Here is an 18,953-nt window from a genome sequence, read left to right as displayed (position 1 = left end):
CAAAGGAATGAGAAGTTGTTCTCCATTTGTGTACAGTGTGTCAAAATGCATTCTACTGCCATGTATAACTAATTAGAACAAACTAAAAAAGAAAAAAAGAAAACTGATTAATATCTAAATGTATAGGTATTTGTATAAGAATGTTTGAAAGATTAAAGACAATGTTAACTGTAGAACATAATACATTAAGAAAATTCTTATTATTAAGGGCCTCTATAATCTAAATAAATTGCAGTATCACATTCTTAACATCATCAGTTTCAATAGAACATACAATAAATCATTTTATTTCATATGAGAAGTTTTTATATACCCAGATTTTCTAAAACTTTAATGGCTTATATTACTGCATTAAAAGAAAACATTTTGAAAGTTATTTCATCTTGGATTGATATATTTATTTCATTCTTCATTTTGTATTAAAATTACCCTTTAGCTAGTGTTTCTAGTTTTTGGGAACTCAATCATTATATAGTTTGTGATGACTATAGTAAAATAAATCATATATAAATTTTTTAAAAATCTAAACTGTGGAACATGTGAAAAGAGTTGAAAAGCATTTGTTTTTGATGGGCACCTACTGTGTGCAAAACACTGCTATAAAGGCAGTTGCTGAGTGGTGAGAATATTGACAGTGGAAATGAAACCATGTGAGGGCCAAGTTATCCAGGCTTATGCCCAATAATGGTTGCACTTGGCCAAAAGTTCCACTGAGCTACACTAGAGTCAACACATGCCTTATCCCAAGTGGAGGATAGGCCTTCCTGAGTTAGAACCCTCACTGCCAGATGATTTGAACCACATTCATTTAATCAAAAAGAATACTCATTTTATGACCTATACTATTTGTTGTAAATATTTATATAGCACTTTGCAGGTGATATCATCTTAAGAGGAGCAGGGGTAAGAAACTTAGGGACCCATAGTAGAGTTAAACAAGTGCAATTTACTGCTACCACTTATCCCCTTCCTGGTTTCATCCCCCTGCTATTATATCCCTAGTAAACCTACAGATGTGGCTCAGTTCCCCTGGGTTCAATACCCAGTACCAAAAAAAAAGAAAAGAAGCACATTTTCTGAACTAAGAGAAAATACAGGAAGTGAAAGTTTATTTCAATAAAGAGATCAATATTTTTTAAAAGAATGAAACAGATAACCTAGGAAAGAATGATTAATTTATTAAAAATAATTAGAAGTTCAATGGAAAGTATCACTAAGAGATTATGCAGAAGACGGATTTTCAGGCCTTGAAGACAAGGTACATAATCTTGAAAATTTAGTCGGCAAAAACAACAATAAGAAACCATGATCAGAATGTTCAGGAAATATGAGACAACATAAAGAGACCAAATCTACATATTATTGATATAAAGAAAGGAAATGAGATATAAACTAATGGCATGCATAACCTGTTCAGTGATATAATATCAGAAAATTTTCAAAACCTTGGGAATGAGAGGGAGATTCAAATACAGGATGCATTCAGAACCCTAAACATACTAGATCAAAATATCCTTTCTGAGACATATTATAATTAAAATGTCTAACATACAAAACAAGAATAGAATTTTAAAAGCTGCAAGAAAAAAAATGTCAGATTACATTTAGAGGTAAACTAAGCAAATCACCATTGATATCTTAGCCCAGATAAAAGCCAGAAGGCCTTGAAATAATATATATCAAGTTCTGAAAGACAATAATTGTCAACCAAGATTAGTTTATCCAGCAAAGGTATGCTTAAGAACTGAAGACCAAATAAAAACTTCCAAGATAAGCATAAATTAAGATTCCATGATGACCAAACCGGCATTATAGGAAATTCTTAGAAAAATACTTCATGCAGAAGAAAAGCAAAACAAACTTAAAAGAGAGAAAATAAATAAATCCCACTGGAAGAATAATTTTAAAAAGGAGAGTCAAGACAAAATAAAACTTCAGAAAAAATCAAAATGGGGCCAGGCACATTGGTGTACACCTGTAATCCCAGTGGCTCAGGAAGATGAGATAGGAGTAGCCAGCCTCAGCAATTTAACAAGGCACTAAGCAACTCAGTGAGACCCTATCTCTAATAAAATAAAATAAAAGGGCTGGGGATGTGATTCCATGGCTGAGTGCCCCTGTGTTCAATCCCTAGTACCCTACCCCCCCAAAAAAAGATCAAAATGACAGGAAATAATCATCTCTATAGTAATATGAAGTGTAAATGGCCCTGACTTTCCAATTAAAAGGCAGAGTGGATTAGAAAACAGGAATCAATGATATGTTGTTTACAAGAAACTCAGTTTCTAAGCAAAGACGTACATAATCTGAAGATGAAAAGTTGATATACCATGCAAAAGAAGACCAGATGCAAGCAGGAGTGGCCACTTTCATATTTGAAAAGCAAACTTCAAGCCAAAAGTAATCAGAAGAGCCAAAGAAGATTACTTTATACTGGTAAAAGAGTCTATCCCACAAAAAGATACAATGATTATAAATATTTATGCCCCTAATGTTGGCACAGTTACATACATAAAACAAACACTACACATTGTAAAGTCCTAGATAGACTCCAATACAATAACTGGGTGATTTCAACACACCTGTCTCACCAATAGATAGGTCATCCAGAACAAAACTTTGTAAAGGATCTTTAGACCTTAAAAAAAAAAAAAAAAGAATACTATCAATCAAATGTACCTATCAGACAATTTCATCCATCAACAACTGAAGTTACTTTCTTCTCAATTACACATGGAACCTTCTCCAAAATAGATTATGTTTTGGACACCAAGCAAGTCTTAACAAAAAAGAGGGAGAGAGACAGAGAGAGAGACAGAGAGAGAGAGAGAGAGAGAGAGAGAGAGAGAGAGAGAGAGAGAATTCCTTGCATCTTATCAGAAGTTAATGAAGTAAAATTAGAAATCAATAATAAAAATAAAAAATAGAAACCATGTTTATACATGGAGATTGAATAATATACTTTGTAATGAGAAATGTTTCAGAGAAGAAATCAGGATAAACATTTTAAAAATTTTAGAAACAAACAAGAATAGAGGTACAATATATCAAAAGCTCTGAAGGCAGTTCTAAGCGGAAAGCTTATAGCATTAAATGCCTATATTTTAAAAAGAAAAATAAATAAAACAGAGAGTTCCCTACTATCTAAGGTTACATCTCAAGGTCCTAGAAAAACAAGAACAAATTAATTTCCAAACCAGTGTAAAAACAGGAAAGAATTAAGATTAAAGCTGAAATTAATGAAATTGACAATAAAAAAATTACAAAGTGTTTTGTCAGCTTTTGCATCACTGTGACCAAAATACCCAACAAGAACAACTTATAGGAAGAAAAGTCTACTTAGGGATCCTGATTTCAGAAGTGTCAGCCTGATTCCATTACTCTAGGGCCAATGTAAGGCAGCCCATTATGGGGAAAGGGCCCAGCAGAAGAAAGTCATTCAGTTCATGATGGGGTCAGGAAGCAGAAAGGGAAAGGGGCCACAGAGAAAATGCATCTTTCCAGGGCAGACTCCCAGTGACCCACCTCCTCCAGCCATGCCCAACCCACCTCTAGTCAATACCCAGTCAGTCCATTTATACTAGGGCAGACTGACTAGGCTTCAGCTCTAATAATCTTATTGTTTCACCTCTGAATATCACTTGCATTAATGGGAGTTTTGGTGAGATACCTCATATCCAAACCATAATACAAAGAATCAATCAAACAATGAGCTGGTTCAAGATAAAACAGATTGATAAGCCCTTAGAAAAACTAACCAAAAAAGAGAAAAGACCCAAATCAACAAAAGTAGAGACGAAAAAGGTTAAATCAACCAGGGACATTACTGAAATTCAGAGGACAATTAGGAACTATTTTGAAAACTTATATGCCAATAGAATAAAAAATATAGAAGATAATTGACAAATTTCTGGACACATATGACTTATCCAAATTGAAACAAGAGGATATAGAAACCTAAACATATCAATACCAATCAATGAGATTAAATCACTAATAAAAAGCCTCCCAACAAAGAGCCTGGGAGCAGATGCTTTCACAGTTGAGTTACACAAGACCTTTAAAAAAGAACTAAAGCTAATCTCCCTCAAATTATTCCATGAGATAGAAAGGGGATGAACCATCCCAAATTCATTCTATGAAGCCAGTATCACCCTGATACTAAAATCAGATAAAAACATGTCAAGGAAAGAAAACTATAGACCAATATTCCTGATGAACATACACAGAAAGTTTCTTAGTAAAATATTAGCAATCTGCATTTAAAAACATATTAAGAAGACCGTATATCAGGACTAAGTTGGTTTCATTCCAGGAATTCAATTTTGGTTCAACATATGCAAATCAATAAATATAATTCATCACGTAAATAGAATCAAGGGGGGAAATTACATGATCATCTCAATAGATGCAAAAAAATCCTTTGACAAATTCCAGCACCTAGTCATGTTAAAACTAGGCAAAGAAGGAACTTCCTTCAACATTGTAAAGGCTATCTACAACAAACCCAAGGCCAACATCATACTGAATGGAGAAAAGCTGGAAGTATTTCCTATAAAATCTTGAACAGAACAGGATGTCACTGTTCCCACTCCTATTCAATATATTTCTTGAAACTCTATCTAGAACAATCAGGCAAGAAAAGGAAATTAAAGGGATACAGATAGAAAAAGAAGAAGTCAAATTATCTCTGTTTGCTGATGACATGATTCTGTACTTAGAAGATCCAAAGTACTCCACCAAAAAGATTTTTGGAACTAATAAACAGATTCAGCAAAGTAGCAGATTATAACATTAACATATAAAAATCTGTAACTCTCCTACACTCCAAAAATGAATCAGCTGAGAAAGAAATCAGGAAAACAATTCCATTCACAGTAGCCTCAAAAATAATAAAATATTTAGGAATAAATCTAACCAAGGAAGTAAAAGACCTCTACAGAGAAAATCAATAGAACATGAAAAAAGAAATTAAAGATAGTCTTAGAAGATGGCAAAATCTACTATGATTTTGGATGGGCAGAATTAATTCTGTCAAAATGGCCATAGAAAATTTCTTAATAAAATATTAGCAATCTGCATTTTAAAACATATTAAAAGTATCAAAGCGATTATACAGATTCAATGCAAGCCCCATCAAAATACCAATGACACTCTTTGCAGAATTTTTTTTAAATCCTAAAATTCATAGGAAGAATGAAGGAGGAGCAATAAGATACTGGAGGCATCACAATAATTGATCTCAAATTATACTACAAAGTTATAGTAGCAAAAACAGCATGGTATTGGCACAAAAATAGACATGAAGACCAACATAATGGAATAGAAGATGCAGGGAAAAAAATCCACATAGATACAATCATCTGATCTTTTACAAACATACAAAAAACATATGTTGGAGAAAGAAAGCATTTTTAACAAATGGTAATGGGAAAATGGTATATCCATATGTAGAAAAATCAAGCTAGGTCCCTAGCTCCCACCCTGCACAAAAATAATCTCACAGTGGACCAAAGACTTAGGATATTAGACCAGAAATGTCACAACTGCTTGAAGAAAACATAGGCTCAACACTCCCACATATTTGTGTAGGCACAAACTTCCTGAATAAGACTCCTAAAGCTCAAGAAAAAATGTCATTAATTAATAGGTGGAATGCCTTCATATTAAAAGGTTTATGCACAGCAAAGGAAACAAGAGTATGAAAAGAGAGCCTACACAATTGGAGAAAAACTTTGCCAATACTCTTCCAATAGGAGATCAATATCCAGAATATACAAAGAACTCAAAAATATTAATATCAAAATAAATAAATAAATAAATAAAATAACTCATTCAATATATGGGCAAATGAAATAAACAGACATTTCTCAAAAGAAGAAATGTAAAAAATCAACAAATACATGAAAAAAAATGTACAACATCCTTAACAATAAGGGAAACGCAAATCAAAACTACATTGATATTCCATCTCATTCAAGTCAGAATGGCAAGAACTTAAATAAAACTTTGAATTAATTTCTCTGTCAGCTTTGAAAGGTAATGCTTCTCAAGAAAAATTTGATTCGGAGGATTGCATTATTTCAAAATTTGGCATAAAGTCAGACTTTTTTTTTGGTATTGGACATTGAACCTGTCTGAGGTTGGAATAATATTGGTGAAGTAGTCCCTTGCCACCTAGACTGACACTAAGTTGAATCAAGCCTGAATCCTACAGCCACAAGAACCTGCATAACTCAGGGATCTACTGGGGCCCACATGACAGCTAGCAGTTATGCAGGCAAAGCATAAATTTGTCTCACTGGCGCATAGGTCTCTGCCTGTTGCCAGGGCATTTCTAGAGCACCTGGCCTGGCAACAGCTGTGCCGCCTAAGGTTGGGAACAGGTAATAGAGTCCCTTGGCTACCAAGGCTGTTGCTAAACTGTAAGGGACCTGAATCTCATAGCTGCAGAGCCTGCACTCTCTGTGGAGGAGGATGGATGTGCTCCTGGCCGGCTCCAGCTTTGAAATGATACAGATAAAAACTTAAGTCTGTCCTGTTGGCACTCTAGCCTCTGCCTGATGCAGGGGCTGTTCTGTGACCTCTTGCCTGAATATGTGGCCTTCAGTTTCTATTGGGTACTGAGCTCCTCCAAGAAAAAGCCCTATGCTACCTTTTATGTGTTACTCCCTAAGCATAGAATCTTGTTCCCTAATCTGCTGCTCTTGGAGGAAGCCTAGTAGAAGGAGCCAATATCCTAGCCTGAGACAGTTCAGTGTCTCAGCTGGTCACACTCTGCTGTTATTGACCTGGCCAGAGGAGCCCTGAGGCTTGGCCCATTACTGGATTTTACGTGGCAGGCCTGGTACTGGGTTTCAAATCTAAAGCCCAGACTTAATTCTGTCTACTTCTCCCAAACAGAAGGCAGCTTTTTCCACACTGGGTTGTTTACAGTTAGGGGAAGGAATGATGTGGGCAACTCTTTTCTCTTTCTGCTTTCTTCAGTACATCCTTTTGTTCTGTTAAACTAAAATCAGGCACTGTAGTCTACTACCTGATTTCCTTAGCTCCTGTGAAGGTCATTTGGTGTGGGAGTAGTTTGTAACTTGGGGTATCTGTGGGGAGATGATCAGCTGAGCATCCTACTCAGCAACCTTCTTTCTCTGCCTTTGACACTATGTTTATATTTTCTAAAACTGCCATTTCTGTCAAAGATGCAACTGAAATATTTATTGGTAAATATATGTTTATATGTGTGTGTGTGTGTGTGTGTGTGTGTGTGTGTGTATATATATATAATTTCTGGAACATATTTTCTAATACTCCACACAAAGAGTGGAAAAAGGACTAAATTAACAAGATTGGCAAATTGTTGAACATTGCTCAAGCTGGATAATGAGTGATGAATATGGTATTCTACTTTGCATTATGTTTCAGTTTTTCCATAATAAAAAGATTTTTTAAAACATTATATATGCTGTTTCTTATAATTAGACTATCCATCTGGAGACTTAATTTCCTAAGAAATGAGAATTAAGTCTGTGAAGTTAGCTTCTTCCTTACAATGGTTGATTCTTTCATCTTAGAACACACAGTCTTCCTCTCTCCTGTGATGAAATTTCAACTTTATTTGGTAACTATTTGGCTTGCTCACAGTTTCCTATATTCACTCTTTTCTAAGTTAAATACTTATTTATGCTTTATAGATAAGCATATATAGGCAGTCCTTACTGAGAAGGACTATAGGGTATGAGACTATGAAACCCAGCAAAGAAATATTAAACAATGTGAAAAATTACAATTTTTTATGATCTTCAGGTTTTTGGTTAAAAATGTTAAAAATCATTTTACTGCAGTTATAACTGCATAGGAAATGACGTGAATGCAAATTATTTTTTAAGTGAAGCTAATATTTAGTAGCTATAATTTAAAATATCAAAACCACCGAGGATTACAGTGTTTTAACTTCTTTGTAACAAAAAGAAAAAAAAAAGCACTTCATTTTTCTCTGAAAGTGAAGGAGAAATGAATGAATCTAAAACCAGCCTAGGTTGAGCCCTCTAAATAAGCAATCATAGAGTAGCTGGAGATTCACATTTTCATATCCACCCTTAATGAATATTTTCTTCTTCACTGTTACAAAGTAATATCTGATTTCTATTTATTTCCACTTATTGTATGAAGTAAGCATCTTTTCTATGCCTTGAAAGATTGTCATACTTCTTTCAAAGTTTGGATCAGCTTCCATAATTTTTATTCTTTGTGCTTTCAACATCATGAAATATCTGAGAATTTCTTTTCTAAAACAACTTTAGGTTTGAAGCATCTATGAATTCTGTGCAATTATTTAAAGATTCACTATAGGCTTCCATAGATACTGGAGGCAGCATGATTTTTAGATCTTATAAAATTACTGTCAATACTACTCTAGATCAGTAGTTTTCAAAGATTATAGCAATTTTAAGAAATTAAGTCTTCAGGCTTCCCCTCCCCCCAAGCAAAAATTATATTGAAAGCAAAACTATCTTAGAGTGAAGAGGTAGGGTTGGAAGACTCAATTCTGTCCCCTGGGCTTCCCCTTCAGCTCTTCAGATGACCCCCCAAATATCTCCAAGAACATAGTTTGCAGGTATCTGTACTCTTAAGTAGATCAAAATTCTATAGTTGATAAAAAACAGTTATCTACACATCATGATGCAGATCAACTAAGATCAGGCATGTGGGTTCTACGTAGTATACTAGCCCCCCCAGTTCATCCCAGAGTTGACAGAAATTGTCTGATCTCTCTGATTCTTTATTATAGACCACTGATGAGGAACCAATGGTACTTTCTAATGATCCTTGTAAATGGATACTCTAAATTGTTCCTGGCTCTCAGCACCCACTTTGAATGTGGCTTTGAATCCAACTTTCAATGACCAACTTCACCAGCAACTCTCAAGCCCTGACCAGGAACAGCCAATACCTCTGGGATTAAAAGGTATTGCATACTGTACACACATAGAATTTGTATTGATATTTCTCACCCCACATGCTTTTTACTATTTTAGCTCCTCTTATGTACACAACCTTTATTCTTCACGTCTCTATCTCCCAAATTACTTCATTGCCCACTTACAGAATCAAAAATAGCTGCTTGAGAGGGTTGTTCCTTTAAGGAGAAGTAAGGTCTGGCTTTTGAGTTAGACCACATTTAATGTTTTGCCCATGTCTTTTTGAGTAGAATTCCTTTACTCTCATCTGCCAGGGCAGCCAGAGACAATGAGCGGGAATGTGACACAGAAGAAAGCAGATTAGAAACAAAAGAAGACATCCTCTTTTTATAGCCTTCCATAATGCTTCTTATGTGTATGAGAGTGAGAGAAAGAGAAAAGGGAAAAGCAGGCATTCGGAAACAGGAACAAGCAAAATGCTCTTGGAAATTTGAGGCAGTTACTGAGTATTGGCTCTGTGTGTGTGTGTGTGTGTGTGTGTGTGTGTGTGTGTGTGTAATTCTTTCACTTCTGAAGGTGTCCCTAGTTCCAAAAACAGTTTGACCTCCCATAAAATCTAAAATCTACTTGAGTTTTTCCATCAGAATTCAAGATTTATATTTTAAAATGCTTGGTTAATAATAATTACCAGCTGATCATCCAGTCCAAAAAGTTGTTCCAGGCAAGTTTCAGATAAAATTCGAACATTTTGTTTCATCAATGGATCAATGCACATATCCCTTTTATAAAATCATAAAACAAGGTCAAAATTAACTTCATTTCATAGTAGTTCTGTTAGGGAAAAGACAGATGAGGATAGTGGGAACATGAGGTTAAGAGAATAATTCTATAGTATGGGCCCACTGTGCTGACTCCCACATACTTTCTTATCCAAGAAGGAATTTACCTGCAGCCCTGCCTGGTATAAGTGGACAGGATATATCACCTGCCTCAGCAAACTACCTGTTAACTGCAGGAGAAATGCAGGCCCAAGGTAATGTTGATGGGAGGAACCCAGGAGACTTTTGTGACCATATCCTGAAATTCTGGGAGACAGTTCTTCCTAACCATAAAATCTGTAAGAACATATAGTTAAGAGTTCAATTAGAACCAGTCAGCATAGGCCAAGAAGATCTAGAGTTGCCATGGCAGTGGATACCTGAAAATCTGATGGCATCTTGCTGTCAGTCAAAAGTCAAGAGGTGGACCTGTGTGGGGCTTCCTGGAAACTTCTCTGGGATCCCCAATAAAACTGGAGTGCATGAGAGGCACATTGTCCCTCTCCTCTGAGAGGACCTACCCACTCCCTTGAGAGTGTCTTCTTTCCCTTTTTTGTATCCCTTCAATAAACTCATTCCTATTACTCAGAGTGATACATCTAAAATCCTCTGACTTGACCACAAGAATCATGACCTAAAAGGGGGTTCTTCACACTGCTTCAGTGTCTTGGAAGGCCCCAGCTCTGTAATAATTTCATAATTAAATCAGTTTTTCTTGTTGGTGGAGAGGAAGGGAAGAGAGAGAAGAGACATTTCCCCTTGAGAGAAACAGACCGGAATTACCTGAAAGTCTTCATACTACCTCCCCAAGATTTTGTTTAGATCCCCCAAGGAGAGTGTGCCTGCCTTTCCTTATCCTTATCCCCAACTTGAAAAAATCTGCCCTATGATCATGTTTATGAGAATATGCTATATTTCTCAAGTTGAGAATCAGTGAACATATTATTCACAGTAAGTATGTGGGAACTAACAGCCTATAGAGGCATTTGTTAACAACCGAGATTAGAAGCATTCGCTGGCAAGACCTTATTTTGATACTATACAATGTGTGTTTTGCCCTCAAAATAAAATATTTCCCAATCATAAATCAAAACAATACTTACCAATGAAGACTTTCAAGACCATTTTCAATGATAGTCATGATCATTCTCTCTAAATATCTCAGTGGATCCTCAGGACATGTAACAAGTAGACCACATAACAGTGCCTGTAGAAAAAAAAAAAAAAAAAAACGGAATCAATGTTTCTGAATTTACATGTGCTGACTCAGCAACAGATGGACTTTCTGCAAACAATTAAAAAGTCCAATTAATGCAACAGTTTTTAAAAGTAATCCAACAGTCTTTAAAGCATAAACATGCTTTTTCAATAATAAATGTTGGAAAGGAGATTGAGAAAAAGGAGCACTTTTACATTGTTGGTGGGACTATAAATCAGCACAACCACTATGAAAATCAGTATTGAGGTTCCTCAAAAGACTAGGAATGGAACCACCATATGACCCAGTTATACCAATCCTGGTATTTATCCTAAAGAATTAAAGTTAATATACTATAGTGACACATGCATACCCACATTTATAGCAGCACAATTTACAATGGCCAAACTATGGAACCAGCCTAGGTGTCTTTCAATGGATAAATGGATAAATAAAAATGGGCTAGCTGAGCACAGTGGCACATGCCTGTAATCCCAATGCTCCTGAGGCTGAGGTCAGGAGGATTGCAAGTTCAAAGCTAGCTTCAGTAATTTAGTAAGGCCCTAAGCAAGATCCTGTCTCAAAATAAAATATAAAAAGGGCTGGGGAAGTGGCTCAGTGGTTAAGTACCCCTGGGTTCATTCCCCAGTGTCAAAAAAAAAAAAAGAAAAAGAAAAAAAAGAAAGTCAAGGGCTGTATGTTTTCTCTCAGATGTGAAAGCTAGATGGGAAAAAGGGAAAGAAAGTTGGAAGTTAGGGGGATCTCATGAAAATTGAAGAGAGACTGTTATGGAACTTGCACACAGCAAGAGACAAGCACCACTCCTAGGGTTGAAGAACTCAGGTTTATTTACACAAAAGCCTTCTTTGGCTTTTCTCCCAACTAGCTAGTGATCTGAGGTTCTGAGCACAAAGGTTACATGGGGCTTTTATAGGAAATTTGACCTCATTTTTTAACCATTACAACATTGGTAGGTTTGAATTTTTGGCCTACATGACCAAAGACCATGCACAGGAAATTTACCATAAGTACTTCACAGGTATAGAACAAAGATAGTAAAAAAGGCTTGTGAGTATGGCCTTCACCACAGGTAGCAGTCACTCAAGATAACTTAAGTTTACCTCCCTAAGAGCTATATTTTTAAGAACTAAGCCTATGAGGTTGTAGTTTAGACAGCAGTTCATTGGCCTAGCAATTAAATGATGTAGCTACATTCTTACAATTTAGAAAGTTACAAAGTATAAGGCATCCATTGAGTCTCTGGCCTTGAAAGCCTGACAAAGGGGTGTTTACATTTCAAGAGGGGGTAGTCAGACTCCCAGAGAACAGCTATTTACAATCCAATAGGTAGGGAACCCACGGTTAATTAGGTTCCCTGTAGAAATGCTGACAGGGGAGGAAAATTAACTATTTTCCCAGGCATTGGTTCTTTATCATAATGTTCTTATAATTTCATATTAAAATTACATCTGGTTTCTCCATCATGAGACCAGTAGAGTAAAGGAAAGGGACCAGGGGTGGGAGGAGGGAAGGGAAAGGAAAAATACTGAGGAATGACAATGACAAAGTTAAATTGTTATACTGTATGCATGTACAGACATGTAGCGATGAATCCCACCATTGTGTATAATGTACCAGTAAAAATATGGAATGAATGAATAAACAAACAAACATGATTTTTCATAACCCCTCTGTATTTATTCAGGGTTGATATTTTGCTAAAGACAAATCAAAATGCAACATACCCTGCCTCTTTCTAAAAATCCACCAGAAAATGGTCAATAGAGAGTCTGTACACTGTTGCATGAGGAGGTAAGTTCTTTATTCCAATAGCAGACAGTATTTAAATATGAGGAAACCATGTTTTTAAAGTCAAAAAATTTCTTCAGACCCAACCCACCATAAAAGTGATTAAGAAAAATCTTCGTGAAAGTCTACTGTGAAAAACTTTGAAAACCACTTGTATTTGATCATTCACAACATCCACAGAGTATACACTTTGGAAAAATTTTAGCATAGGTGGGGGGAAAAATGACTCACCAAATCTAAGATAATGTTTAAAGAACATGTATGAAACTCAAAAAGCTAAATTGTCTCATTTTCCTCTATGAGGTCCCATAAAAGAAGCTTCTCATTAAAAGTATTGATGAGACATGCAGAATTACTGTGGATTTCTCGATTTGAGACAAAGAAGGAGGTTTACTGCACACAGCCCACAGAAACCACCTGGAAATCTTCTTGGGCATTTATCTTTTCCTTCTTGGCTCTCTGTCTCCAGTGGGATCTAGCCTGTGTTTGTTGGGGGTAAAGGACATTCTTTGGCTTTTCTCCCAACTAGGATCTACTCCTTCTGGCTTTCTTTTATTTCAGGAATAAATGATCCCATCCTTTTAAACTATTCAAAGCTCAAAGGGCCAAGCAGACCTAAACCTGGGAGCTGATCATTTCTCAGAGAAAGAATCAGGTAGGGAGGGAAGCAAAGGGAAGGGAAGGAGGAAGAAAGGAAAGGGAGGAAGTAATTTCTCCTGATTGGGCCCTGCATAATACAGTCTTTCCCTTTGCAATAGCTTTGTGTGCTCCTCTTCGGGTGCAGCCTACAGGCTGGGAATCTCCTTAAGTCAATAGCTAAATGTCTTACACATTGGATCCCTCTCTTTCCCCAGCTCTGCCTCCTGACCTAGTCCCATCCCAGCTGCTCACAGTTAGCATTCAGCCCTCTGCAGACTGATTTCCTTTTCCCACAATCCAAGAGATTATGGTTACACAGGAAATCAGTGGTTCTTACCACAATGGCAAGCTGGGTTTGTAAGGGTGTCTACCTAAGTGACAGCAAACATGGGTCCTACATGGGACCTAATAGAAGGACTGAACTCTTCTAACAGCTTCCTAATTAGCCCCAATGAAAAGCCCATGAGCCCTGCAGCACTTGAGTGCCTGGGTCTCCAGTGCATTGAGTTTCTGCACCTTGCACTCCATGTCCCCCCCTCCATCTTATTCTGATGCCCTAAGAACATCTATATCAGAATAACCTGAGGAGCAAGCTGTTCCCCAGGGCTTGCTCCTCAGGTTATTCTGATATAGATGTAGAATATAGAAATCTGTATTGTAATAGAATTCCTATGCACATGAAAGTGTGAGAACTAGTGCCTTAATGCAGTTTAACTTTCTGAATTTTTAAGAAAACTGAGGTCTGGTTAATGAATATTAGAAATTGCCTATTTCTTCATATATCCAAGCTGCCCAAATCAGAAAACTACTTTCCCAAAAAGTTAACTTGCAGAAGTCAATTTGAGAAGATAAGTCTCTGAAATGTCCATGAAAGCATACTGAACTAGCAGTTGAAATATTCACTTTTTGCCTAAGAAATATCACTGCTTATCTATTTCCACTGGACAAAATATTACATCATGAGGTTTTGTTTATTAATGAACAGTTCATATTAATCAATAGCTTTTTTCTGCTCCATGAAAATAAAACTCATAAAATAATCTAGTCTTTATTATAAGTAGAAGCAAGATATACAAACAGTCTCATAAGATGAATGTGTGACTCAGAAACATTAATTAAGGTTTTACTACTGTTAGCTAGCCTTCATAGTAAAAACAATCAAGGACAAAAAAAAAGACCACGACTTAACTATCACAAAATGGCTTTCTCAAACTTGTAAATTTATAAAGCAATTATGCAATCTTCCACTTGCTTTTGGTTCTGCTTTCTTAATCTTGGTCCCCAGTACTTCTCAAATATTCTGAAAAATATTCTAGGTATTGAGGACAAAGATGGGTTTATCCAAGACAGTTGTTGTCACTCCTTTCCACTATTTGATCTTTCAAGGAGCAAGTCAATGCATTCTGTTGGATTTAAATCCTAGATCTGAGCCAGGCACAGTGGTACATGCCTGAAATCCCAGTAACTTGGAGGCTGAGACAGGAGGATTGTAAATTCAAGGCCAGCCTTGACAACTTAGGGAGGTCCTAAGGAACTCAGTAAGACTCTGTCTCAAATTTAAAAAAAAAAAAAAAAAAAAAGGATGGAGGATACAGCTCAGTGGTAAAGTGCCCTTGGGTTAAATCCTCAGTATTAAAAAAAAAAAAATCAATTAATCATTCAATCCTAGGTCTGAAATGTTCTAGTATGTAACTTCTGATGATAGATTATCTCTCTGTTCTTCTGTTTTCTTTACTTAAATGGGAAGGCACATATGTTATAAGAATTAAATGTTATCACAAGAATTAAATGTATTGATATACGTAAACTGCTTTGAATACTGTTTAGAACAAAATAAGAACTCAATAGGTAACGATAGCAAGCCATTATTAATTTCAACCATTTCTTTGTTAATTAATCACCTTTATTAGAAGCCAAGACTTGGAAAAACAAAAAATAAATTTTAAAAAATTTCCTTTATAGTACTCAAAGTTCAGTGTGATGACATAGAGAAAGATTAACTGACTTTATTCCAAGTCTAATGGAAGAAGTTAGGGAAAATGCATTTAGGGGGAAATGGTTAGAGAAGAGAACTTGATAGAACAATATTTCAAATATAAACAACAAGATAGTTACTATCCACTGTAACTCCGAGTGGGTACACCACAGATGTAAGACATTTAAAAGAGCAAGCCTTACTTATTTGTTAGGTACTCAAATAAGCATGGTGAAATATGGTAAGGGCCTAAATAGTGAAATTAAAAAGTACAGTATGACTACTGGGGTCCTCAGCAGTTGGAGAAAAAATTCCAAGTTGCTAGGAGGGATGAGGACATGCAGGTGGGGAAAGAGGAAAAGCTAAGCCTGAGAGCAGAATCAATTTGCTTATAATAAGGTATGAATGAAAGAAGCCCACAGATGGGGCCATTCTGGAAACCTATACCATGGCCTGGGACTGTGCCCCTCTCCAGACCTAGCAGGTCATTGTCTTGGTCTATTTTCTCCTGCAATAACAAAATTCCATAGATTGGGTAACTTATAAAGAAAAGAATTTCATTTGGGTTCACAGTTTTGAAGGCTGGGATATTCAGGAGCATGGTGACTTCTTGTTGCTTCATAACATGGCAAAGGCAAGAAAGGGCCAAGGAAGCTGAACTTGATTTTGTAATAATATGCTCCTGTAAGAACTCATTCCTGTTAAGCATTAATCCATTCTTGAAGTTGATGCCCCCAAGAACTAATTACCTTTTTAAAGGTCCCATACCTCTCCATACTATTGCATTGGGGAGCAAGATTCCAACACTTTAACTTTTGGTGGTCATGTTCAAACCCCAGCAATCATTCATAATCAAATCTCAGCAAGAGCAATTACATGGCCAAAGGTCACAGATGGCCATGTATTGGAGAGCACCAGTGTACTTTGCTTTCAACATCCTAGTAGGGATGACCTTGACTTTTACAGGGGATATTTTTGCTTCTGGATCTCACAGATGAGCCAAAGAAGAATCAAATGATTCACAGAGCCAGATATTAAAACTATAAACCTAAGGCTCCATCTTACTCATACCGTATACTCACACAAAATTGTGTACATATATATCTTCCTCTAGAACTTGGGATGAGGTGAGGAGATTCACTGCATCTGAAAATATCGTGTTCATATACAAACTCAGAAATGTATTCTTCTTTTAAACAGAACAATCAACATACAATTTTGTGCAATTTTTAAGAAATGAGAGTGTTTTAAAAAATGCAATGTCAGAATTACTGTTACAGAAACTCCTTCACTTACATAAACAGGTTTAAGTTCCTAAACAGTATTCAAAGTCCCTTGTACCACACACACACCTCCTTATCCCCTGAAATAAGCCAAAATGATATCTTCTAAATGATTGCCACTTCCCCATTTGGGATGAAGATGAAATTGACATGTTATTGGTTTCGGGAAAGTCTTAATTTGCACTTATGACAGTCAAAAGTTTGAAAATAAATGAGTGTCTATGTCTTGTCAACATTTAAATAGATGGTGCTAATATTTTTTCTATTTTTATAAACTCTGTAAATGAAAGTGTTATGAAGATTATTACAAGAGACTAGTGGGCTTCAATCATGCAGAAGGAAGCTTAGGGAGTGGAAGATACCATTTGAGGCCAGACTAGAGGGTTTTAAGGTAGACTGGACAGGTGAGGAGTGGCAGCTTCTGTGAAAACCAGACAATGGTTCAGCTACCTGCCCAACAGGGAGGTAGTCCCAGGCAACTAACCCCTAGATAAAACATTATTGCTAGAAAGAGAATGAATCACACTTATTGTTTGTTTTTGTCCTGTGGATTTGTTTCAGGAACTGCATCTTTAAACTAACTGTCCTCCAAAGAAGCCATAACTTTTTCACCTCAAGGTCTGATTAAATGAGTTAGTATAACTAGCTCCTCCCCTTATAAATTGGCAGGGTAGTCCCTTACTACATAGTAATTCCTGATTCTTGCATCTCTGACAAATATTTACTTAAAAAAGAAAAAAAGGAGTATCCTGTAATCCCAATGACTCAGGACACTGAGGCAGGAGGATCGCGAGTTCAAAGCCATCCTCAGCAACTGAGTGAGACTCTGTCTCTAAATAAAATACAAAATAGGGCTGGAGATGTGGCTCAGTGGTAGAGTGCCCCTGTGTTCAATCCCCAGTACCCAAAAAAAAAAAAATAGAGTCTCATTTTGTTGTCCAGTCTGGCCTCCTGCCTCAGCCTTCCTAGTATACCACCTCCCTAGTATATCAGCTTTTACATCTGTAACAAACATGCAGCCATTAGTTCCTTTTTAAAATTCTTGGCAATAGAGTATATGTGAGTAGAAATAAATGCACTATTTTTAAAAATACAGATTGACAACTTAATCTTGAAAGAAACAAACCATAAAAACTTTTATAGTTATGAAAGAAGTCATTTAAAAAAAAAAAATCATGATTTGTAGCTTAAGTCCACCCTCTGCTGGGCAGATCTAGTTTTGCAAACTCGTTTTTTCTTTCCTAGGAATTAAACTGAGATCTGAGCTCAAAAATTGAAGAGCATTTTCTTCATCTCAATCTCTACCTATTCATGTTTGGGAATTTTGTAGATACCATACCCACCATATCTAGCTCATCTTCAGTCTCTATGGGGCAGGCATTATTTGTAAACAAGTGTGCTGATTTCTGCCTGGTAGAAAATTGTGATCTACCATCTGAAATTCTACCAATAGGGCATCATTGTGTGGGCTCCTATCTAAATTATTTCTTTGAAAATTCAAATGCCTTTCAGTGGTATCTCCAAAATAAAGGAGCAATTTAAAGTAATTCCCATAGTGGTAAAAAGAGAACTCAACATTCTGGAGGGATATATGATTAATGTAGTGAGAATGAGGGATCAGAAGGCAATATAGGTATTCCATTTTCTTATAATTCTCTCTAGATGCAGACCCTGGATCTCTACATTAGAAATTTTTTTAAATGTGGGATTTCTAAAACATTCTTTTCCTGAAATATAAAATAATTTACAGAGTAAATTATACTTTTGTATAATTTCCTTTTCCTAAATCATAAAGTAATTTACAGAGTAAATATTTTATTGCCCAAATTCCCAAGGATCATTTAGTTCATTTGTTTCAAATATTAACATTTTTAAAACCCTTGGTTCCAAGGTTAAAACAAATTCTTCCTATATTTCTATGTTTATATCACCTGTATAGATAACAGATCTAGTTGGCAAGAAAGTCATTAAATAGTAATGGTCTATGGTGGAAAAACTAGCTTGCTGTAAAGCCAAGGGCATAAACTATTAGAAAAGAGATTATTCCCTGACAGAGTCATGATGATTGACCACAGTAGTTTCAAATTCAATTTTACATAAGGAAAAAAAAAACTCTTTATAAAAAAGTTCATGTACATCTCCATTCTATTCCACTGGTGTACATATCTTTTTTATGCCCATACCATGCCGTTTTGGCTACTCTAGCTCTGTAGTATAATTTGAGGTCTGATGTTGTGATGCTTCCAGTATGATTCTTCTTGCTCAGGATTGTTTTGGCTATTCTGGGTCTTTTATTCTGACAAATGAATTTTAGGA

At 36.1% G+C, this 18,953-nt stretch overlaps 1 protein-coding gene across 1 annotated transcript in view; it reads right to left on the bottom strand.

Moving 5' to 3' along the window:
- The window catches only part of Fbxl13 (F-box and leucine rich repeat protein 13), a 220,125-nt gene that overhangs the window by 195,321 nt on the left and 5,851 nt on the right, over positions 1 to 18,953 (bottom strand). Inside the window, exons 2-3 of the mRNA XM_026384982.1 lie at positions 10,837 to 10,940; positions 9,604 to 9,694 (exon numbers count right to left, since the gene is read on the bottom strand). Of these exons, the coding sequence (XP_026240767.1) occupies positions 9,604 to 9,694; positions 10,837 to 10,940 (195 nt within the window). The remainder of the gene's footprint in view (positions 1 to 9,603; positions 9,695 to 10,836; positions 10,941 to 18,953) is intronic.

The sequence above is a fragment of the Urocitellus parryii genome, chromosome 3 (genome assembly GCF_045843805.1).
Source record: "Urocitellus parryii isolate mUroPar1 chromosome 3, mUroPar1.hap1, whole genome shotgun sequence".
NCBI lineage: Eukaryota > Metazoa > Chordata > Mammalia > Rodentia > Sciuridae > Urocitellus > Urocitellus parryii.
Note: the sequence above shows the minus strand (reverse complement) of the source record. Positions and strands in the feature narration are given on the sequence as shown.